At 39.3% G+C, this 23,826-nt stretch overlaps 1 protein-coding gene across 1 annotated transcript; it reads right to left on the bottom strand.

The window, feature by feature from the left end:
- Positions 1–210: 210 nt before the first annotated feature.
- On the bottom strand, positions 211–23,793 carry LOC110039861 (carbamoyl-phosphate synthase [ammonia], mitochondrial-like). Its single transcript, XM_089296669.1, has 42 exons — positions 23,469–23,793; positions 22,486–22,595; positions 21,815–21,959; positions 20,932–21,021; positions 20,086–20,142; positions 19,691–19,783; positions 19,116–19,205; positions 18,556–18,684; positions 18,258–18,364; positions 17,680–17,821; positions 16,805–16,882; positions 16,130–16,225; positions 15,148–15,243; positions 14,706–14,780; positions 14,291–14,405; positions 14,108–14,154; positions 13,515–13,625; positions 12,993–13,121; positions 12,435–12,579; positions 11,746–11,822; positions 11,442–11,575; positions 10,596–10,719; positions 10,031–10,105; positions 9,717–9,803; positions 9,358–9,447; positions 9,092–9,210; positions 8,324–8,465; positions 7,719–7,919; positions 7,138–7,248; positions 6,345–6,469; positions 6,197–6,266; positions 5,703–5,770; positions 5,448–5,523; positions 4,957–5,034; positions 4,711–4,818; positions 4,388–4,477; positions 3,582–3,752; positions 2,799–2,873; positions 2,559–2,657; positions 1,958–2,124; positions 1,269–1,398; positions 211–558 (listed from the first exon to the last, which is right to left on the bottom strand). The coding sequence occupies exons 1-42, from the start codon at positions 23,565–23,567 to the stop codon at positions 457–459; spliced, it is 4,473 nt and encodes a 1,490-aa protein (XP_089152795.1). The 5' UTR covers positions 23,568–23,793; the 3' UTR covers positions 211–456.
- Positions 23,794–23,826: the final 33 nt, after the last annotated feature.

Here is a 23,826-nt window from a genome sequence, read left to right as displayed (position 1 = left end):
AAGGAGATGGAGCCTGGGATCGAGGTTGCAGCAGCTCTAGACCTTATTGCTCAGTATCCGTGACGCGCGTGGTAAGTGTTTTGGCGGGAAAATTAGCTCCTCTCACAGAACAACGCAACGAATACACTTTTTTTCAAAACGTAAGTCTCGGCAAGTTACGACAGTTACGGTTTATGGTTAATTAACCCAAGAGAAACCACCACACAAAGCGGCATTTAATGCGTCTTGTTTATTTTCTTCCGCCCTTGCTATTTATAGTTTATAACACTACTACAAAAATATTTACCCGACAATTTTTTTTTCTTAGGAATTACACCGTTTGACGGCTAAAATATTACTTTCAGATGAAGCTTAACTTTTCGGGGCGAAACGTCGCTACTTAAATACAGGAAGTTTTCAGAAGTTAATGAACTTTTTCGGGAGATTATCGCGTCTTTTTTTTTTTTTTTTTTTTTTTCAGGACACTGCTTTTCTGTTTGACGACTTCTGGTAGTGGAAGAGAGAAGTGGCATCGATTTTGCCAGTCTCCGAGAGAGCTTCGGCAAACATCTTCACAACCTTAAGAGAAGAAAGGAAACAAACAAATAAAAACGACACATTTAATGAAAGGGCTTTGATTAAATTACGTGAGGGAGTTCACGAGAAGTGCGTGAGTTAAGTCAAGTAAAAAGCTGTTATGCTTCTTGAAAAAAAGTTGTAGGCAACTTTGGACCCGTCCACACTACCCTGGAGAAATTTGAAAACGCAGTTTTATTTTTCCGGTTAGGCTTACCGTCCACACTAATACGTCACGAATACGGAGCTTTTCGAAAACGCTTTTGAAACCGGAGGAATTTGAGAACGCCGGCTTTGCGTTTTAGTGCGGGACGGAAAACTTTTTGAAAACCAAGCTTTTCGAAAACGATGAGATTACAATAATCAAGTGATTTCCTGATCGAGTTTTCCTCAAACACAAATCCAAAATGACCGGTGATTGTTACGTTTTTAAATTGCTCCGGCGTAGTGTGGACGGAAAACATTTGATGAGTTTTCAGAGCGAAAACTCCGATTTTAAATTTCTCCGGGGTAGTGTGGATGGGGCCTTGGAACAAGCCTGCAGGACCGAACCAGTCTTAAAAATCTCTTACAAGTTGGTTCGCGCATCGTACCATGGAAAATCAACGCCATTAGTGTTTTCAGAAGTCTACATGGTCCTCGTGAGTCTTATAGGGTTACTAAACGGACGAGGAACTTATCAGTGAAGGCTAAATAAACACGTGACGCTTTACCTCTAAATTGGTAATGAGTGGAACCCCAGTGTCGATGGACGATCTCCTTATAAGGTAGTTATCTTTGATGTATTTGGTGTTCTGATTGGGCAAGTTGATCACGAGGTCGACTTCTTTGTCTTGGATCAGTCTGCAACAAAACGGCAAAAATTAGAAACGGGGCAGTCTTTAAAAAAATAAAATGAATTATAATATTTAGAGAGGAAGCCACATCAGCCTTACCTGGTTTTCATGTAGGTCCTCTATCAAGGTGGAATTGAAATTTGGAGATGTTGGTTTATTAGGAGGGAGGAAAACCGGAGAACCCTGAGAAAAACCCTCGGAGCAAGGCGAGAACCATTAACAAACGGAACCCACACTGGGCAGGAATCGAACCAGGGCCACACCGGTTGGAGGCAAGCGCACTCCCCACTGCGCTAACCCTTTGATCACGTGTTCTTGCCGCTAGCTAAGCTCTCTATTCTCTGATTTCATTAAAGGCATCTGAAAGTCGTTCTAGAACATTTGTCAGGATATCGAGTGTGTGCACGTCAAGTTTTCTGTAAAAGACAAGTCTTGTCTGGACGCCATATTTTATGCTGGAGTCAGCCTTTGTGAACGTTAAGTTGTGTGGATGTCCAGCTTTTAGACAGGTAACTTGATTTGCCGAGATTTGTTAATTTTAATGACCCGCCAAGCGCGTTTCTTACCTGGTAGCTGTTGGATTGACACCGACGCTGTGTAGCGGCCATTCTACAGGCTCCGCTGGGATATTGTGCTCATTCAGATACTGTGCTGTGGCCTCTGTAGCGTACAGAGTGAATCCTAGTTGGTGCAGCTTGTTGGCCGTTGGTAGGAACTTTGGCTGCAAGGATTGCTGTTAAAAATACCAAGAGAAAAGCAAAATGAATATAAATTGGGTTACACCACGTAGTTAATTCAAAATGGTCACTCCTGACTCGTTCCAAGTGGTCTTTTGTCAACCTCATTCATGGAAAAAGCCCTGGGAACGAGGCTGGTCGATCCGTCCTTCCCATCATCCCCCGCGCGTGACTAATTTTCCTCACAACAGAAGACTGGTGACGAGTCAAGTGTAACCACCAAATCGAGGAGCAACTTGAAAACTACTTCCAGAAACGAGAAAATCAGATTTTAATCGTTACAACAACGGTAAAGTTTGAGCGCTGGATTGAATATTAAGAAATTAGAAGCACTTATCATGAATGTCAGTGTGACTAAACGTATAAAATTTATAACACAACTTACGAAATAAAATATGGTTAATCGTAGATACTCTGTCAATCATCTTACCTGAATACCAATCAAAATGCCTTTTTTAGGCAGACGAAAGCCAGTTGACATCAAAGCCTTGAGAAAAGCGGTTTTGGCATTGGCTCCGAAACAAGCAACCTACACAAAAATAGACAAGCTGTATTTTAGAATTTGAAATGAAACGGTTATAAAACAACAGTATATTCTTTTAGACTACGAGGGATTTGAAACCATGGTTTCAATTTATCGTAGTGTTTTTCCATTTAGCTGTCACCTCACCTCTCCAGTGGAAGCCATTTCACATCTCAACAGCGGATCGGCGTCACGCAGTCTTGGCCAAGAAAACATGGGCGCCTGAAGAAAAAGATGCACGCATGCTCTTAACGATCATGCTAGCAACCCGAGTTAGTTACCACTATTAGGAGCAAACATGCTCGTTTTAAGACGGAAACTGACCATGCAGAAATAACGTAGTAAAGTTGATGACGCGAAATTCAATCTTCTGTTTTTTTTTTTGTTTGTTTCTATAACAATTTTTGTGCTTACACCGGCCCTCTAACGACAATCACGAAGTAGATTGCCACTCATAGGAAAAATTCACTGACTTCTTTCTAAGCAGAAAAAAGTTTTTACTGGCCATAATCAGTATAGCATGTTCAATTCGTTCCGTTAGTTGGGAAGCATTGAAGCAGTGGAAAAAAAAAAAAAAAAAAAAAAAAACGGCGAGGAAAAAAATATATAAAAGAGTAGAGCGCACTGAACCCATCCCACTTTTTATCTTGCCAATTTTTTTGTCGCCCCCAACCAACACAACGCCTAAAACAGGCTAACCATAACAAGTCTGATAAAGTGGAGAGTCGCAATTTACATTTCTTTTTCGTTGACAACGAGAATTAAGATCGCAATAACACGAACGCAACAAGCAATCTTAAAATATAATTTAGATGTTAGCCTCATTCATACAAAAAAAAACTCTAATTTTTTCCTGGTCTGTGGAAACTGCGATAGTTGATCAGCCGGAGCCCTGGCCTTGTACCAGTAACAAGTGAACTGAGGTTAAACCTTGATGCCGACATATCCAACCGGCTGTAGGGGCGTGTCCAGGTTTGGAAGCGCATGTTCGTCAAGAGGATGGTTCACCATCACTTTGGTAGCCACACCGATGAAGTCTGTGCCAACTGTTTTGGAGATAAATGGGAACGAGCGAGACGCGCGCAGATTGCATTCAATCACCTGTGAAAGAGGAATATGAAAAGACAGCATTAGTCCAGGAAGGTGGAGCTAAGTTAGGTATACCTGGAAATCTCGTATCTCTGCTCCTCCCCTTTCCCCGTCCCGGTTCCGGGTATTTTTGGAGACTGTCCCAGAAGCCCGATATCCCAGACCTCTCTGGGAGAACCGTATCCCAAAGGACCTGGAGAAACATCACCAGGTCAAGGAGAAATTGGCAACTAACTCATTAAAATATTTAGAGAGGAAGCCACATCAACCTTATCTGGTTTTCATGCAGGTCCTCTATCCTGGTCGAATTAGAATTTGGAGATGTTGGTTTTTGTGGAGGGAGGCAAACCGGAGAACCCGGAGAAAAACCCTCGGAGCAAGGCGAGAACCAATTACAAACTTAACCCACATATGGCACCGGGCCGGAATCGAACCCGGTGGTGAGGTGAGTGCTCTCACCACGGGGACATCCATGCTCTTCTCATCCCACGTATGACGCTCAGACAGCTTACAGCCACAAATCGCAAACGATTGCCATTTTCTGGGTTAACGCTCTTTGGCGGGCTCTCATTCTCTACAACATAAGCCATTTTCAATTTGCTTGTCACGAATTCAGTGTAGTAAGTACAGATGAAACTGATGCTTACCATAATCTCGTTATTTTTGGCCAAAAACTGCGTGTTGAACGGACCGGAAATGTTAAACTTCTCAGCTATCTTCCTGGTGGCCTCTTTGACCTAAAAGTTAAACAGGTAGAAATTGTGCTTAAAACAAAACACGGTTCGCTAAATCCTCCGATTCACAAACTGCACAGTAACCACCGCCCCTTTATTTCAAGTGATACAATCCTCGCTGCTAGCAAGTGCTCAGCCCCGCCTATATAAATACTGTAATCTGCAATCTGTCGCTGCCTTTAAACGTAAGCACGTGGCCGCACGTGGTCAGCCAACGCCCAATTAATTCGACCAACCTGTGCAATGTCTTCTTCACTGATGGTCTGTGGAGGTAAGATCAAGGTAGCATCTCCTGAATGAACACCAGCATTCTCTACGTGCTCAGAAATAGCATGAGCGACAACCTGTAGATAAACAAACAACAGCATCAGCTGCTGGCTAGACAGGACACTTCAGTCAAGTAATATTTTTTATCAGGTATGTCGCTCTAACATTTTCTTCGTCTCATTAACGTTAGCTTAAATGAAAGTACGATCAGTCACCTTTCCGTTCTTAGCCACTGCATCCATTTCGATTTCACGCGCACCTTCAATGAACTTTGTCATCACAACAGGATGGTCCTGAATTCACAAAATAAAATTATTTTACTTACACCATCTTTGATATCATGCTAACTTAATGTTTACTGTTAGTGATATATAACTGGGTTTAGCTGGTAGAAAACTTTGACGGAATGTGCAGTGTCTGGATAATTCAGGCTTTCCTTGGCGACCAACAGTTACGATAGGCTTTGTCACGCGATTTCATTCGAATGATTACAAACACAGCACAAACACGAAACGAAACAGAAGAAAAACGAGCGATTTATTACATTTTGCGAAGGCTTTATTCCAACATTTTAAGCCATCAATCTATCACAGAATTCTAGTTCTGTGAAACTACACTAGAGAGAAAACCGAACAAATATATTCAAAGAAGAATGATCGAAACTTTATCTGTAAAACGCGTGGGAATGATAACTGATTTAACTCACTTGAGACACTCTAGCAGCTTCTTCTAAAAACTTCTTCAACTCCACTGGACCATAAGCAACATTCATGGCTGATCCACTGTAAAGGAAACAAAATTAAATTTTAATCAACAACAGAAAAGCACAAAAACCCCTTGAATTTGAAAAAGCTATCAGAAAAAGTGGAACACACAAGTCTGACGACAGTTTTCAGAAAAATAATCTATGTATCTGAATAAATGCAGTACAGTTATATAAAGATTCACGACTGACTGTTACCTTAAAACGTAGGAAGGTCTCAGAAGACATGGGTAACCCACAGTGGCAGCAAAATTCAGTGCGTCATCCTACAACAAAACATGGTGGAGATGCAGTCTCAACACTAAATTCACAAATGACTCGTAAAACCTCCCACGTGAAAGAAAGGGGATTCTCGGCATCTCGCTTAGAGGTATAAATCAAGAATTCTGACTTAGTTAGGGTATTGATGACGAAACGCCACTACTCAAAGTATCCTTTAGGGTGCACTCGAAGAAATAATATATAAAAAAGCTTATTTCCTTTTTTAGGCTCGATTTCCTTCGGTCTCTCGAGTCCGGTATACTAGCACAGGTTTCCTTCTTGAACAGCGGCTGGTAATCAAGCCTATTCTGTTTTAGTGTAAGTGGTCTCCTTTAGGGGTTTAATTCAGATCTTCTGACGAGCGTCCCCGACTTTTTTTTATATGGCAGTCCACCACGAGCGTAAAACAAAGCCGTTTAATTAATACTCACCACAGATGATACAGCCCTCCATGGGGCCTGTCCAACACCAATCTCATCAAGGATTGCAGAAAATCGAGATCTGAAGGTAAAGAAAATGGTTTCAAAAGATTGCTTAAGCAGAAGAAAACTTTCGTCCGTACAAAGGAAGGGGTGTTACCTTTCTTCGGCCGCGTCGATCATCAGGGGGGAGGTACCCAGGACATTGACACCATTCATGTTCAAAGGCAGTGCAAGGTTGTTAGGAATCTGGCCACCAACTGAGATAACAGCACCTTTGCACACCTACAATAAAAAAGTAAAAATAAACAAATGGAAGTCCTTAGCCGACGGTTTTCACAGCATCACATCAACTAATAAGAGGCTCACTATCGCCCCCAGACCACCCACCCACCCATAATTCATTGCCGGTTACACATTTTCCAGCGGTTGCAATTTTTCCCGCGCTTGGCATTCCTTACGCGTTTGTCTCGCGTTTAGGCCATTCGCTACTGTAGTGAATAGAGCGTTTGGAACAAAACTGTTAAGATAAGAAAGGAGTTCAACTCCCACCGGATTGGTCTGAGACACAAACATGGCCGCCGTTTTTTGCATTGAGACACCAGTATGACCGTGATGTCATATAAAAACACCCTCTAGCCTTCTGATTACAGTCGAACCTCTCAACAACGGCCACCTTGAGGGCAGAGGAAAGTGGCCATTGCAGAGAGGTGGCCGTTAGGGGGAGGCAGGGGTGTAATATGACACTTGCTGTTTTCGGAGGGTGCAACAGTTTTCTTTAAAAAAAAAAAAAAAAAAAAAAAACTTAGTATAGCTTATTTTGGTAGTTTGGGACACGCTTTGGTGCCCATTGCCGTTGTGGAGAGGTGGCCGTTAGTAGGGGGGTTGGACTGTACTTAGATATGAATTCTGTGACTTGATTAAAACCGTTACAGACAAATGAATCTCGTTACCTCTTGTTGATAGATGTCCAAGACTCTTTCAAGGGAAAGTTCCTCAAAGTACAGGCGATCACACTCATCATAATCTGTACTGACAGTCTCAGGGTTGTGGTTCACAACAACCTAATCATAAAAATACAAAGCTTTGTTGTCAACAGAAACTTCTACAGCCAAAAGCCCTTAAAGCCTGCATCTCGCCGTCGTTATTAAAACTATCCGCATCCTGCCTTTCAAAATGAGCAAATTCCGCTCCCGCTGACCTATCTTTATCCCGCGTCCCGCGATTATAATTTCTGTCATTCCCGCATCCTGTCTACATTTTTGATTCTCGTCCCGCATCCCGTTAAACTGAGGGCCTCCCAGGGATTTTGGGGAACAAGGGAACATTTATTTCAAGGGAACAAGGGATATTTTTGGGATAAATTTGAGGGAAAAAGGGATATCTTTACTGTTAAAGGGAATATTGACAAAAAAATTTTAGGGAACAATGGAATTTATTAATAGGGAACAAGGGAAAAAAGTGAAATTTTCAATGGATCAAGGGAATGTACCACCCCCCTCCTCCTCGGGAGGCCCTCTTCATACAACCTTACCGTGTTGATTCCAAGGTTTCTCAAAGTTCTTATACAGGACACCGCACACCAATCAAACTCCACACTGCTGCCGATATGATAAGGACCACATCCAAGGACCATAACACCATGATCATCAAACACCAAGTCATGTTCCTGGCCATTGTACGTCATATACAGATAGTTTGTTTTCGCTGGGTACTCGGCAGCCATTGTGTCAATCTGATGAGCAAAGAAAATGCATCTGAGTTCAATAACTACGCAACGCAAGTCGCTTCCACGTTGTCTTGTACCAGAGTCGACGAGTATAATAGCCCATTTCCGAGCCTCTCTATCAAAGCGAGGCTTGGTGCACAACCATTCGTATGAAAATGAATTTAATTTGCACGTGAATGAAATATCATTTTCACATGGAAGGATGGGCACCAAGCCTCGCCTTGAGAAAGAGGCTAAAAGTAATTCGGAAATGGCCTATTGGGTAGAGTACTAGCGAACTCTTAGCGCAACCTACCAAAATTCTGGGGATAGACTTGCACGAGTTGAACCACTTGAAACACTTTCACATATTTACGGTTTCCTCAAAACCCGATGAATAAGTTGACAAACCTGTTTAGCAAGTTACGTACCTGTTTAACCCAGGGTTTAACTCCTTGTTTGATTCTCTCGATCCTCACGTCGTTCTCTTGTACTCCAATCATCCTTCCTAGCTGTTTGTCGGAAAACCCAGCTTGTTTGGCCTCTAACAAATCTTCCCGCTGCAAAGATCCTCTGAAATTCAACAGAACACGCTTACTACAGGGATTTAACGAGCCCGTGGCATTCGTCAGAACAGTTGCCTAGCAATATAACGTCATGATGACAACTTTCGGATGTACTCGCGAGTGTTCGCACTTTGGTTTCATTGGATAATAAATAACGGAAGCTCTTCGAGTATTTTCTGAGGGCGCGAGGAATTGCCGAAAGCGGCACATATTCCGCTGACAGAAGGCAATGCTGTAAAGTCAGGAAGCCAAACTGCTGGCCACATGACCGGGATAACATTGGACTGTCTGATTTGGGATTCGTTTAAGAAAAAAAAAGGCCAACTGACCTCCTCATTAGCTATACGAGCTGATGTTTTCGGAGCTAACTAATGTCGCTAACTAAATTCCCTCCGACTCTCAAATCAAATATGTTCGTTAAATTTATGTAAACTATCGACAGTAGTTACGATAATAAGGACGTCGTTAGTTACATTGCCAATTCGATGACTGTTATTTAATACCCAAGGATTAAAAATAATGTTATGATTAACAAAACGCTTACAGTCCCTGGTTCTTCATATCTCGTTCTATTTCCACAATAAGATGCAGTTTGTGTAAGGATTGAAATGTTTTGATTAACAAAACGCTTACAGTTCCTGGTTCTTCATGTCTCGTTCTATTTCCACAATACGATGCAGTTTGTGTAAGAACCACCGATCGATGCTGGTCAATTCGTGGATTTGGTCCACGGAGTAATTCTCGTGTAACGCCTGTTGACGAAGAAAGAAAACCCAAGTTGATGTCAAACACGATTCTGAACTGAACAAAACAAGCTTCTGACTGAAAAAAAGCAAACAAACAAAACACACCCCCAAAAAATAAAACAGGAACTCTACTTTATGGAGTTTCTCTCTCACCTTGGCGATGGAGTACACTCTAGTGTTTGACGGAACAACCAGCTCGTCGTCAAGTCTGCCGTCTGATAATTCTTGATGCATGCTGGGAAGCTGCAAAAGAGCAAAGAAAGAAAGAAAGCAAGTTCTGCAAGGGAACTGTGAACAACTGTTTTCATCCATTGGATATGTCTTTTAGGCACGAACGAAGTTAAATATGAAAAGGCAGCGTTCACATGATTCAAAACATAAAAATCGAAAATTCATCGTCGCGGTTCATGTTCCCCCAAAACAGAGAATTTTGTCATTTCACGTTGTTGTTTTACATACGATGGATAAGAAACGTTAACAAACCGTCCTGGTTTGCTTCGGCGAAGACCTACCTTTGATACAAAACCGTCAACTGAGGGATGAACCATACGTAAGGCCTTCTGGAAACTCTCCTCAAACGTTCGACCAATTGCCATCACCTAGCGAACAAAATGCCCACAAGTCAGTCTGTGAAGAAATTGCGACAAGCTCTTAAAACAGAAATAGGTAATGCAATAGGCAATTATTTCCCCACTTTCCTTGTTCTGCAACATATTTTCCTCTACACTAAGACCCAAATTTCTAGACTCAGACTCACATTTTGTAGGCTTCACATATAATCTCGGCGTTCTGTTATAATCAGGCTAACAATATGATAAATTCTCACCTCTCCGACACTCTTCATTGAGCTTCCAATCTGTTTGGAAGTCATGTGAAATCTGTCAAGGTCCCATCTTGGAATCTAAAGAGCAGGAAAAAATTGTACAACTTAATTGTCAAACCCGAAAACGAAAGTAGTCGCTTCACGAAGTCTATCTACTACATAGAATCTGCTTTAAGTTTCTACTGCTGTCTATCCACTACCATTTTCCGGTGACACAAAAATGTTGCCTATTTTCCTGTAGTCTCTTGACTGTGCACAGATGCTTTCTTTTTCTTCTGCGAGTTCTTTTCCTTCGAGCACACTAAACTCGTTCACATTCCCCGCGGTTAATATTTTGCTGTAATTTCGACGAACGCAAGACGAAACTGATAGACGGTCTGTAGAGAGACTATGTTGTCTCAAGCGTTAAAAGATTTCTCAACACAATTCAAGGACTACTGGTAGACGTTCAAGAATATCTTGAGGAGAGAAATGTCATTTAAGAGAACTTTTTAAAAGCATCTGCAATTTCTCAAGGACTTTTCAAGGGCTGCGCGAACCATGAATTAACAATAAACATGAATTTAACCTTGGTGACAATATAATCCAAACTAGGTTCAAAGCAGGCTGTTGTTTGCTGTGTGGTTGAGTTCTTGATGTCAGGAAGCTGTATTCCAAGGGCGAGTTTCGCCGCAATAAAAGCCAGCGGATATCTGCGATAGAAATGCAATAGAGAACGTAAGCAGTGATAATAACACTAAACAACAAGCGGGCTTAAAGAAGCTACGTCACGGTTTGCGCACAAAGAAAAGTTTAGCCTAAACTTTTCAAGTTTGTCGTTTGTAATCCGTGTTAATCTTCTCCATCTTTTATCATCCTATCTTAGTAAACAACTATTTTCAGTTTTCCTCCAATTTGAAGGTAATTTTGTACGTCACCAAACTACCGTGACTAAGCTCATTTATTCCGCAATACATGTATTATACACGCAGATCTGCACATGTATCATACATTTATAGTCCTGAGTTCGTAGTCGTTGCTTGCAAGAAAGGTCGCAGTTTGTCCTTATTACAATCCACTTCCATCCTTGCCATTGTTATTCATCCTCACTTCCTAATGTGTCCTTTTCATTTGTTCAGTACTGTTCTACAAAATCAAACCGTTACTGTTGGGTTCCATGTTATCTGGCTATGATTTCTGTCTCCGTTTTCAATTTTGTCCATATTACAATCCATTTTCGTCCTCGCCATCGTTGTTCATCTCAGCTTCCTAATGGGTTTTTGTCATTTGCTGAGTACTGTTCTACAAAATCAAACCATTATTGTCTTGCTGGTTCCCTATTGGCTAAGTATACCTTTTAGCTTCCTGAAAATTAAGTTACAAATCAATGACAGATAATTGACGTTTCTGTCGTCAAATATCGTTGGATATTTACCCCGTCGCTTTGGACGCAAGGGCAGAGCTTCTGGACAAGCGGGCATTAACTTCAATGATACAGTATTCCAGTGACTTGGGGTGAAGAGCGTACTGTATGTTACATTCACCAACTATACCAAGATGGCGGACAACCTGATGAACAAAGCAGCAAACAATTTGTGAAGATTTAGCAGAGAATAAGCAAAGCTGATTTCACATTTCATTTATAATTTCAATGAAATTACTTTTGTCAATCATTTTGTATTAGGTGAGATCTTTAGAACGATATTACACAGTAGAGTTAAGCAAAAACTGAATCAAACCTTGAGGGCTGTTTCTCGAAGCATGTGATATTCCTCATTGGAAAGAGTCTGACTTGGTGCCACGACAACGGAGTCACCTAACACGAAGTGCGAGAAGAAAAACTTGTTAACACTACAACTTGGCGCCGGCCTGAGATTTCCTTATGCAAATTATTACAGTATAGCTATGAGAGTTGCAACTATCAAAGGGCCCTAATTGGCCAGAACCAGGGGTGTTAACCATTTGTTGGAATAAACCGGTTACAATAACTGTTGAGTAACTGTAACGTTTTTTTTTTTTTTCCAAAATCAGCACACCAGCCAATCGAATTGTAAATTGCAAGCTCTTTCTGAGAAAGAGCTTGCAATTTACAATTCGATTTCCCGTAATTGTTTACGGCTGATGAAAGACTGGAAACTGAAAAATTTATCAAATGGTGAGTAAATTTCCGCCGTTCCGTTCCGAACGGAAAAAGAAGATACGTCTGGAGGTAGTCTATAATTTCCGAACGGATTTTCCAGAAAATTACTGTTCCGTTTGACTTTCAACAGAAATTTCCGGGACTTTTTGGCTGCGTGGTATGCACCCTCAGTTTTGGGGGCGCCTAGTAGCTAACGCTTTGAAGCAAAAGAGTATCAGTTGGATTGGAGAAAGATCTGGTACACTAAACAGTTATTGAAAACTCTCTGAATAGCATGGTCAGTAATACCTGTATGAACTCCTAGAGGATCAAAGTTCTCCATATTACAGACAGTAACACAGTTATCGGCTGCATCCCTGACCACTTCATACTCAATCTCTTTCCAGCCCAGTAGCGACTGCTCTATGAGAATCTGATTTGATAAAGTCAGTGCCTGGAGACAGAAGAAAAAAAAAACCGTCAGTTTTATGTGCCTGTCCTCTGATCAACGATATAGTTGCAACATATAATTAAGACACTGGCGCAGTGGCCGAGATCGAACAAAACTTCATGCTTGTAATACTTTGAAAACTTGCTGCTTTGGAACGGTTATGGAACCAAGCCTATGAGTTATATTTCCTGGAAGCCCATTCTGTCAATGCGATCTCCCTGTATGTGGAAAAGTTAGAGTATGCATTGTTCAGCTATATGTTGAAAGCATGCCATGTTGTTTTGTAAACTCTGCAAAGAAAGTGTGCATTAGAAAACAAAATTCAAAGAGAAAAAAATTGTTTTCAAAACTATACTTCAAGATTTTCAACAACAGCAGTGCCAACATCATCAACAACAGCAACAAATGTAAATAACCTGTGTTGCAACTTCTCTCAATTTCTTTTCATTTTCACACAAGCCTGATCCTAACCCTCCGAGTGCATATGCAGCACGAACCATCACAGGGAAGCCAATGGTATTGGCAGCCTTCACTGCTGATTCTACCTACAACAGAGAGACAAAGTTATTACTTTGAAGCTGGTCAAGTATTCTTTAAGCTTTTCTTTTCATTTCAAAGACCCCCAACAAGGAGTATTTTCATTAAAGAGCGAAATAGCATCTTGGAAATTTAGAACTGAATAGTAAGGGTACACCATGTTGACGGCTTGTTTAGTTGACGCATAAATTAGTGTGCATAATTACGATAAATTAATAGTGCAGCTGAAGTTTTATACAGTGCAATCAAGAGAGTGAAATTCGGTCCACTACTATACTTGCTCATTGCTTCTGTATTCACTCGAGAAAAAAGAGACAAGGGTGAGATAGACTGGCATGGATTTCTGTGCAACAAATTTAGAAAATTTAGCCTTCAATTTCAAGATATGCCGTCTAGCTTACTGTTTCCACAGCAACACTTGGCGCAATCTTCTCTCCAATCTCTTTGAGCTTGTCAGCAAAAAACTGTCTGTCTTCTGTGGCTTTGACTGACTCTATTGGTGTTCCAAGGACCTAGGAATACAAGAATAGTGACACATTTTATTGCATAACATGAATCAATCAAGAGAGCTACAGATTTCTTATTTTCATGGAAGTTACCATTATCAATGATACATCTCTATAATCACTGTAAGTTTACAAACAAACAAGCAACAACAAACAACAAAACTTTACTCCTTTTTCAATAATTTAGAGCCATGAAATTTTAGGTCAATGAGTTGTCTTACATCTACACAATTGAAAAAAACAAATTTAAACTGAGAAAGATGTGAATTTTTCCAATAAAAAATCGGCTGTTTCTGGAATGACAACTTCTATTGAGACCCAAGAGGAAGATAACTGGAGAAACAGTAGACAGGAGAACATTGGTACAACTAATTAAGAAGTTTGTGTTAAATAACTGTTTTGATTTTGCCTGTTTGTACTTTGACTCTCTCCCCCCACAATTACAAGTCTCTAAGGATTGACTGATCAAGTAAAAAAGGTATTGGCACCTGAACACCATATCTCTGTAATACTCCTTTGTCATACAGCTCAACTCCTAGGGAAAAACAAGAACATATGTTTAGTTTGTTATAGGACAATATTTTATGGCTCTAGTACCATCTCATATGTTACTACAGAAGAGACATTTGAATCACTTACTCGCTAAGAACTATTTTTATTGATAGGCATACCACAGTTTAAGGCTGTCTGTCCACCCATTGACAATAGAATTCCATCAGGTCTTTCACGCCTTATGACATCCTCAACAAATTCTTGGGTGATGGGCACAAAGTACACGACATCGGCCTGTGGGATAAAAGTTACTGAATTGATCAGTACATTTTTGTAAAAATACAACCTCATATTAAGTTATATTCATCAAGACTGTAGAGCCAGTTCTGCTCAATAGCTTTGATGCCAGTGGTCCCACACTAAGGTTTTATCCCTAGATTTTTAAAACAGTTACAACCACCTAGTACAGCATAATAAATGGTAGCACATCAATGTACTGCTCAAATAGCCTTCATTTGAATGGTCACATGCATTTATAATTCACTTGAGGTTTGACTTGGAGAGGGAAGGATTAATGCTATAAAAATATCATACCTGTTTCTCTCCTTCTGCATTAGTTTGAACAGAAGCAATGTTAGGATTCATCAAAATGGTCTTAATATTTTCCTCCTGCAACATACATAAGAAATAAACAACTACAGTATTTTCAAATTTCCAGTTGTGGAATAAAAAGTTATAGCAGCTAATAAAAGTCGTTTGAGCAGAGCCCCATCAGGCCAATGCGTATCGGTTTCTACTCTCCCCTGGATGGGATGCTAGTTCACTGCAGGGTTACCCCCTAGCATTAAATTTCTTGATACATCTGGGTGGAAAGAGGCACTGTGAGAGTAAAGTGTCTAGCTCAAGAACACAACGCAATGACCCTAACCAGGGCTTGAACCCAGACCGCTAGACCTGGAGTTCAGTCCATTGGACCCCCTAAGGATAAAAATCTACACAGGGTGGAGAACTTATAAAAAATAATTCTTTCAAATACCTTTAGAGCTTTTATAGCTTGAGATCCTGAATAATCAAATTCACCAGCCTGACCAATGGACAAACCTCCAGATCCCAACACCAGCACTTTAGACACCTGAGACGTTTACAAGAATCAGCAGGTTAGCTGACATATTTACTGCACAATGCATAATTAAATAGTCATTCTTTTTTTTACTAACGACTTACATTTACAGATAAAATTAATGCTTTTTTATGTTTACAGTATACCTTTTTGGTTGATAAATATTAAAGTTAGAGTATGGGGGTTGAGTATTTACCATTTGGTTTTCTAGTTGGCCCCCATATTTACATAATTAGTTAACTTTTGGTACAGGTAAGGAACCAGAAAGGAGAAAATAATAAAAAATCATAATCATGATAAACCTACAAACGAACAAACCAAAATACAATTTCCGTGTAATAAGATGAAAAAGTAGGATAAAATGACAAGTTTTCGGAGAGCACAAGTTTAAACAGAGCAAATGATAATTGTTACAAGAAGTCAGTTTTTTTGGGCACTGTTTAGACCGTAGATAGCATTTGATGTTTTTAGAAAAAGCACACTCATTTAGACCAATTTCAACATTAGGCATTCAGCCCTGTGGATGTCAGTGCATTCATCATATTTGGCATGCCTACAATTTTAAACACACATTCTCTGTTATTACCAGTTATTGACTTAGGGTCAGACAGGTTGAGCTGGACTGGAAATTCGCAGTCACAGCCATACTAAGTAAAGCATAGTTTTCATTAGCAACTCAACAAGCATGAGAGTCCACATCAACAATGGCAATATCTACAACTTTGAAACAACAAGGTTTAAAGCCCTGTGGTGATAACAAGACAGCATGTCTTTACTTAGTCAGCAGAATAACAGGTACAGTCCCCATGCCTAAAAGAGTGCCCTAACCTTATGGGATGGTACAATCATCAGTCATGCCTAACCTCAGGGGGTGGTAGTAACATCGGTGGCACCTTACCTTAGGGGCAGGTGGAACTTTGAAGGGTCTTCTAATGGCATGCTCCACTGAGTTCTTTCCTCCTTTCACAAGATCCATAAATGAGTCAAAAAGAAACTGCAAGAAAGTGCTTAATGTTAGCAGTGAATACATGATCAATAGCTTTAATATTAACAGTTGACAGTTTGGCCATTAATGTATGAAACTGATACAAACACATCCTCTCTAGTGACCTGTGGACATCTTGGCAGTGATTTTAAACTGGAGGTACCCAGTACTAGACATAATTATCTCAGATTCTGAACATAAAGAGACTTAAAACTTGTCTCAAGTGGTACTCGTGCCAAATTGGATGTTGACCTTGTTACAGGTTACCCCCAACATTGTGTCAAAATGGTAGATGGATTAATGAGTGTTTATAACGTGCACTAGTCAGCCAAATATATATTGAAACTTCAGAAAAAGATAGTTTCTTGGAGATGGGATATAGATATCAAGAGAACCTTACATAAATGGAAGTAAAAATAATTTTAGAGCCTTTAAAAGCAAAGTTCTGACTCTAGAGGTAAACTGAGTTTTTGATAAAAAAAAAAAAGCAATTCCAGTATAGGGTATGCAGAAGGGGTAAGGACACCCCACCAAGAGAGTCACCAAATATCTCCCAGGCCCCACCCCCTGGGTGCCATATACAATTACCTCAGTGTCTGTTGGTCCACCAAATGCTTCTGGATGAAACTGTGCAGTGAATATAGGTTTTTCTGTGTGCATGATACCCTGTAAGGGAAGTAAAGTAAATAAAGAATCAGGCACTGAAAATAAGTAGTAAAACTTTTAAGCAACAAAATAAAACTTTTATGGAAACATTCAGTTGTGGAATTTTATCTTTGATCTTTGGACCACACTCAATTAGTATTTCATCTGATCTTACAGAACAAAATCAATCCATGTTGCAAGACATTCTCCCTGAATTATCTCTTACTTATGGTTCACGTAGCCTCCAGTCTCAATAAAAACAGATGATTACAACAGTTACCTTATTATAAAGTTCTGTAATGATATTTGTATCGAGAAATAAAGATGTCATTGTTGCACAGTACTTCTTAAAATTGCCTCCAAAATTTTCCTAAGAAAATTCACATGCCTACAGTGCAAGAGAATCACGTGTACAAAAGGCATATGCAGTTAAGTGTCAATCGACAATTGATTGACATTTCAGTCGACACTCCACCAACTATTGACTGACTGTTGATAGAGTATTGATCGAGATGCCGATTGAGTGTTGGTCTAGTGTTGACTGAGTATCAATCAAGAGGTCAATCGAGTGCAGGCAAGGGTATTGATCGACACTCAACCGCTGATGCCTTTAGTACACATGATCCGGGCAAGTGTAGGCGAGAATCTACCAGCCCAACTGCAAAATCTACCAGACAAAGGCCACTGGACATAACTGACTTTCTTTCAATGCTGCATTCGACACATTCAAACAAGTTTGAGGGAATAAGCCAAGCACATATAACTACAGAGATCTTCAACACTACTAATAACAAATTTAAAGGGAAATGGTACTATACTTCATTAGTTCTGTCATTGGCATTAATAAACAATGATCTCCAATTAGAAGGAAGTGTTTGGTCGTCAATAGCATATCCATGATTCTGGGAAGTAATGAATGCTTGTCCATTGAGCTGGTTAATAACTGGTTGATTGTGTCCTCTAAAAGAATATGCAAAGAATTAACTTAGTCTTACTTACACAAGAAGAGCTGTTCAGAAAGAATATTACCTACTGGGTGTCTGTACACATTGCAGACCTATGCTGCTGGATAATCTAACAATCTCTCACCATAAACTGTAGACCTTTGACTTATCAAAGGCAGATCCAGGGTTTTTCAAAGGGGGGTGACTGGTACCTTAGGGCTGCAGAATCAGTGAGACATGCCTCCAAAATGTTGCAATTTGAGAATTGAATTCTTACTTAAAACTGTTACATCAGAAACACTAGCTGTGCTTGCCTTTTAATTTCTGCCATAATATTCACGATCTTTATCAATTTTTGTCATTTTGTGGTTCTACAAAATGGGGGTGGCTAGCAGCCCAATCCACCCGCCACTAAATCTGCCCCTGCTTGTATGAAATCAACCTATAGCTACCTGTTTCCAAGAGGCAGTTTGTAAGTCTTTGCACCTGCTGCCAGACCTGTAAGCTGGTTTCCCATACAGATACCAAATATCGGCTGGCTACGATTGCTGTTCAACACCTGTAAGAGCAAGTAGAAAGTAAACACTTGAGTTTAAGACTTGTTCCTAACCTAAAGGAGTTGACTAAAAATCAAAACAATCTTAGAGATGTTCTTAAACTCTGAAATAGGCAATGGCCCAACACATAAATTATATTGGCTCTTTTTAGTACTTATTTAGTCATAACAGACTATGTACGGTTTTTGCAAACCTTTCGCAGATTCAGAACGGCATCCCATGCCAATGCAGGATCTCCAGGTCCGTTGGAAATAAATAAACCATCGTAAATATCATCTGAGTAGTCATAATTCCATGGTACCAAGTGAACTTCTGCACCACGCTAAATGAATGACAGAAAAATTGTCAGATGCTAAAACTCAGTGTTATTTCTCTTACAACTTTTCAGGTTAGAGGAAGAGAAAAGGCAGGATATAGGTACGGTATTTGAATCGCTGGAGTCTAATTTATTTTATTAAAACCCTGATCATTGGATAATGCAATTGAAGAGTTTTCATTGGCTTAGCCATCATCATGAGCCATTACACCATGCTCTACGAACATAGTAAGCTTTGGGGCATTTTTACTTCCTTTTTTTCTTAAATTTTGGGGGTGTTTTTAACAAAACAATAAAATTATTATTCTACTTGCCCTTACAAGTTGGATATGAGGTGATGATAGCCAACTTGGATGTACACGCCTCACTGGCTATTTATCATCTCATATCTAACACGTGCTCATGGAATGATAAATATTATTATTGTTAAATCTCACCATCACTAAGTGCCTGATCATGTTCTGTTTCACTCCACAATCAACAACAATCACTTTGTATGGGTTTCCTTTACCAAATATTTGTGTTTTCTGAAAAAAAGCAGTAAGATTAATACAGAGATTAAAATCACTAGTTGTGAACTTTATAGTTAGTCTATCTTTCTTTCTCACACACTACTGATAGCCATGTCAAGCTGACCGTTGCCACCTGATGTACAAAATCAAAGCTAATACAAATAGTGTTACGCTAAGGACTGGAAATGACAAAAAATGTTCAAGGCTTATACGGTACACTAGCATTGTATTTAAACTTAAAAATCTCTGGGTGGGTGGGCAGGAAAGCTGGCAATGGTGAACATAGCAGAAACAACTGCTTGCCCCACAGGTCACATGACCTGTACCTAGACCCCACGGGTGTGCGAGAAAAACATTTTTCACTTATTTCGTCTCACTCAGCCAGTGAAAAATTATTCTTTGAGGAATTCTAGCTAATGTCTATATGCTGTGTGATACCAGACAAATTATTTAGTAACCATTACACTTTCAGTCTCACAGACAACCAGAGAGATACCAACCTCAACAGAAACATCTGCAGTCAAGTTTCTCTGGTTTGGATCCACAAATTCAACAGGCTGGTCTTCGAACTCTATTTTACCAAGTACAGTTCCCTTAAGGAGAAAAAAATCTTCAGTAAAATTACAGTATTAAATTGCATTCACAGTTGATTACTTTTGCAAAGCACACTGAGCAATCTACATCTTACTCCTCCCATATAACAGTTGCAGTGTCAACAAAGCTGTTTCATAACAACTACTATTAAGAGCAAAAGTTAACAATAATAGAAGTTAAAAAGTTCACAGAAAACATGTAAGATAGTTAACTCAGCAAGTTTTCTGACTTGTAAACCTCTAATTGAAATTGAAATTTGTAAGTTCTGGCCTGGCTGAATGACGTGATAGATTACAGATACCTTGTCCCTTATGGTCTTGGTCAACATTCTTGTATCTATTCCATACAAAGCAGGAATCTATGAAATAAAACACATACATAATTCAAAAGTAATAACTAACAATTTTTTTTTCGCAAACTGTAGGTTTGTCAGTGATCTAATTGGCTCAGGCAAACCACATGTGTACTTAAGGCATCCATGACTGAGTGTCAATTGATACCCTTGATTGACACTTGATCGATATTTGATTGACACCTCAGCTGACACTTGCTTGACATCTGAACAACATCATGATCGACAGTCGGTCAAGAGTCAACTCATTTTCGCAAACATGCTATCGCGTGTTGATCAATACATATCAGTTGGTCAACACTTAACCGACTATCGACTGACTGTCGATGGAGTGATGATCAGGTGTGATTGAGATGTTGATTGAGTGTTGAGTAAGTGTAGACCGAGTATCGATCGAGATGTCCACCGAGTGTTGATCAAGATGTTGATCAAGGTTCAATTAAGGGTATCAATTGGCACTCGACAATGGATGCCTTTAGTACATGTGATCTGATAATTGTACCATGTTCTTCCAAGACTTTGGACTAGATTCTAAATTTTTGCAAATGGTTTTTGGCTGGGATGTGGTCAGTTTCATGATATAACTAGACTGTTGGTTGCTCTTTTTGCAAGACAGCTTCTACTTGTTTGTGAATTCAAAGCTACCTGAAAGCAGGACTGTTTCTAGTCTGACATAACTGATTATTACCAGCTGATCAATTTGATAAACACTTGAAATGCAAACCACTAATTAAAATTATAATATTTTTAACTGAAGATCCAACTTCCAGAATTTTAGGCTGATTAATGTTGTACCTTTTCCTCCTGCAACCATTCTGAAAGTGACTTGACAGCATTCCAGTGACTGTAGTTGTGAGAGTAATCTTGAACAAGCAACCCTGATACCTGGTCAAAAGATAGAAAAAATAACATTTGTGAATAAATGGTTGAAAAATGGATGGGAAATTTAATTGAACTTAAATGAGGTTAACTTAACTTAACTTAAATTAGATTCGTATTAACAATGATTTAGTAATACATAGACAAGTAGAAACAAATGATATAATCTCCTGATGTTTCGGCGACCTCATGACGCCATTATCAAGGGTACAAATGAGAATTAAATTAACAAATGCAAGTTCAAGAGTTATAACTAATTTATATAGCGGAGGTGGCTACACAAATACTTTAGCACGGATAGAATCCGTTTGCACATTCAAACTTGGTGTTAATTGTTTGATGTAAAGCATCTCGTTGACAAGACAATCGCAAGCACTATGACAACGACCACGCGGGTGCTGTCCCTGAGGACCTCCTTAGCTGTTTCAAAGTTCTCAAGAAATGCATGAACAAATTTGATTGTCTTGTCAACGAGATGCTTTACATCAAACAATTAACACCGAGTTTGAACGTGCAAATAGATTCTATCCGTGCTAATTTAAGTATTTGTGTAGCCACCTCCGCTAGGCAAATTAGTTATAACTCTTGAACTCGCATTTAATTTGTTAATTTAATTCTCATTTGTACCCTTGATGATGACATCATGAGGTCGCCGAAACGTCGGGAGATTATATCGTTTGTTTTTACTTGTCTTCAAATTAGATTACAACATAATTTCTGATCGTCTGTTGCTCTATCAAAATGATTATAATTACTAGTATTCAATATAATATTATCATCTCTATATGTACAGGTATACCTGTATGTTCTCAGATTCCACATATTTTAATAACCCATATTTATCACGCTCAGTTGTGCTGGGCACTCCATAATTTCCAACTATAGGATACGTTAAGGCCAGAATCTGTCCTCTGTAGCTTGGATCTGTCAGTGCTTCAGGGTACCTATGAGTTGAAGGAAAAAATGTTAGTGATTCCTGGAAGCAGCATTCAAATTTTATGTGTATATAAGTCGTCCAAAATGGATAGGACGGGAAGTACTCACAAGGATTTTCATTATGGGTGTGTGACAATTGATATCTAGAAATCACTGCCATAATACTAAAAAGTGTTATCCTTTTGCACTTAATGCATCTATACTGTTGTGTGGGTGTTTTGTGTTTCTAGCCCTAAGCTACATTGTATTTAAATTTAGTCAATCAACCTTTATTTCAGTTTATATATCTATATAATACCTTAATTGGCTGTCTGGCTCCACCAGCCCCTAAATCTTATATATAAATTTTATTTTTTCTGTTTATAAAGTGTCTATGTTTGTAACAATGAGTAAAAACAAAGATAATTTGTTGTCTTGTTGTCTCTAAAAGAAAGTAATCTTTTCTCTTAAATCTCTAATGTTATGTTATGATTGTTAACTGTTTCCCTGGGAATCAGTCATCAGTTTGGATTGGTTTACGAAATATTAACTCACCCTGTCAGACCAGTGTTAAAGACCACTTCTCCAGAAGTGGATTTGCTATGGCCGAAGGAATAGCCCTTCAGACATGTTCCATCTTCAAGAACCAATGAAGCTGACAAACTCTGAGTAAAAAAAAGCATTTATAAAAGTATTATAAAAACAATTCACAAGCCAGAAACAAATTTAAATTAGAGATAGAGTTATTGTATAATGACATACAATGACAGTGACTCAAAATCATTTGGGGACATTTCATTTGGTGGCCTAGTTTTCTTGGTGTCGGCACCTTCAAAGTTTGCATCAGAGGGGTTCAAAATTTTGTCTGCTCCTTTGCAAAATTTTCCAATAAGCCCTGTGCCAGTGGGGCAAAAAAGGGGGGGGGGGGGTGCAGAAAAAAAAAGAACTTGAATGTACCATGATCAGGGGTAGTTCAGTTTTATCCCCTTGAAAGCTGCCCCCAATAAAATAATATTCCCTTGCATGTTCCCTGAAAACAAACTACTTTAATTTAGTATTTTGGCATCTGCTGGGAGGATATAAGGGTATATTAGTCTTTTAAGAAATTCTTGGTCCTTTGTGGCCAGAAATAAACTTAAATTTAGAATTAACATGCAAATTAGAGTAAAAAAAACCCCTTTGATCACGCACATATCGGATCAACCCAAGAGCTCGTGAGTTTAGAATTTACATTGTGTGAAAGTACGAGGATAAAAAAGTTAAAAAGAAAAACCGTGCAATTCGATATTCTATAATGAAAAGTAAAATTTGATTTCGCCTAATATAAAACCACTCCTATCTACCTTTTGAATTTCAAAGTGTCGGAGTAGAACAATAGCACATTGTTCGTGTTCACTGACATGCAACTAATTAGGCTTAGTTCAGTACATTTACAGTATTTACGATCAGAGCACGAAATCAGCGTCAATTTTATAAAATACTGGAAACACACGAGACTTTAAAAAGAAATAAGCTTAAACAAAATAAGTTCGAATTACCGTTCTTGATCTTGTTACAGAAGACGAAAATCGAATGCCACAAAAAGCACACTTCGCTTTCCGAGAGAGAAAACTTGACGCTCGTAGAATCACAGACATTTCAGCTTCCTTGGTATGCCAGTGATCTCCGACGAAACGAACGTTATCGCATTAAACTCTAACGACTAAATTTCTTCCTTAGCTTCCGGCTACAGCTCCGACAACGGGACACGTCAGCGTATAAACAAAAACAGTACAAGCCACATCTGAGACAATATCCGTAATGTTTTGAACTCAGTTCATTCAGTCTATTCAATATGGCGCGAAAATTCGATGTGTTTGTGAAAAGCACGTGCAACTGCGCGCGAAAACCAATCAG

This window comes from Orbicella faveolata, unplaced genomic scaffold (genome assembly GCF_042242905.1).
Source record: "Orbicella faveolata isolate gen_17 unplaced genomic scaffold, um_ofav_v1 contig_27, whole genome shotgun sequence".
In the NCBI taxonomy this organism is placed as follows: Eukaryota; Metazoa; Cnidaria; class Anthozoa; order Scleractinia; family Merulinidae; genus Orbicella; species Orbicella faveolata.
The sequence above is the reverse complement of the archived record's forward strand: the minus strand, read 5'-3'. Positions and strand labels throughout refer to the sequence as shown.

What these genes read in the sequence shown, in the direction of transcription:
- LOC110039861 (XM_089296669.1), bottom strand. Translation starts at nt 23,567, where the DNA reads ATGTCTGTGATTCTACGAGCGTCAAGTTTTCTCTCTCGGAAAGCGAAG. An exon ending in ACAGACAGCCTTAAACTGTG is followed by an intron (nt 14,155 to 14,290) that starts GTATGCCTATCA and finishes GTTTTTCCCTAG; the next exon opens with GAGTTGAGCTGTATGACAAA. An exon ending in GCATTTTGATTGGTATTCAG is followed by an intron (nt 2,125 to 2,558) that starts GTAAGATGATTG and finishes TATTTTTAACAG; the next exon opens with CAATCCTTGCAGCCAAAGTT.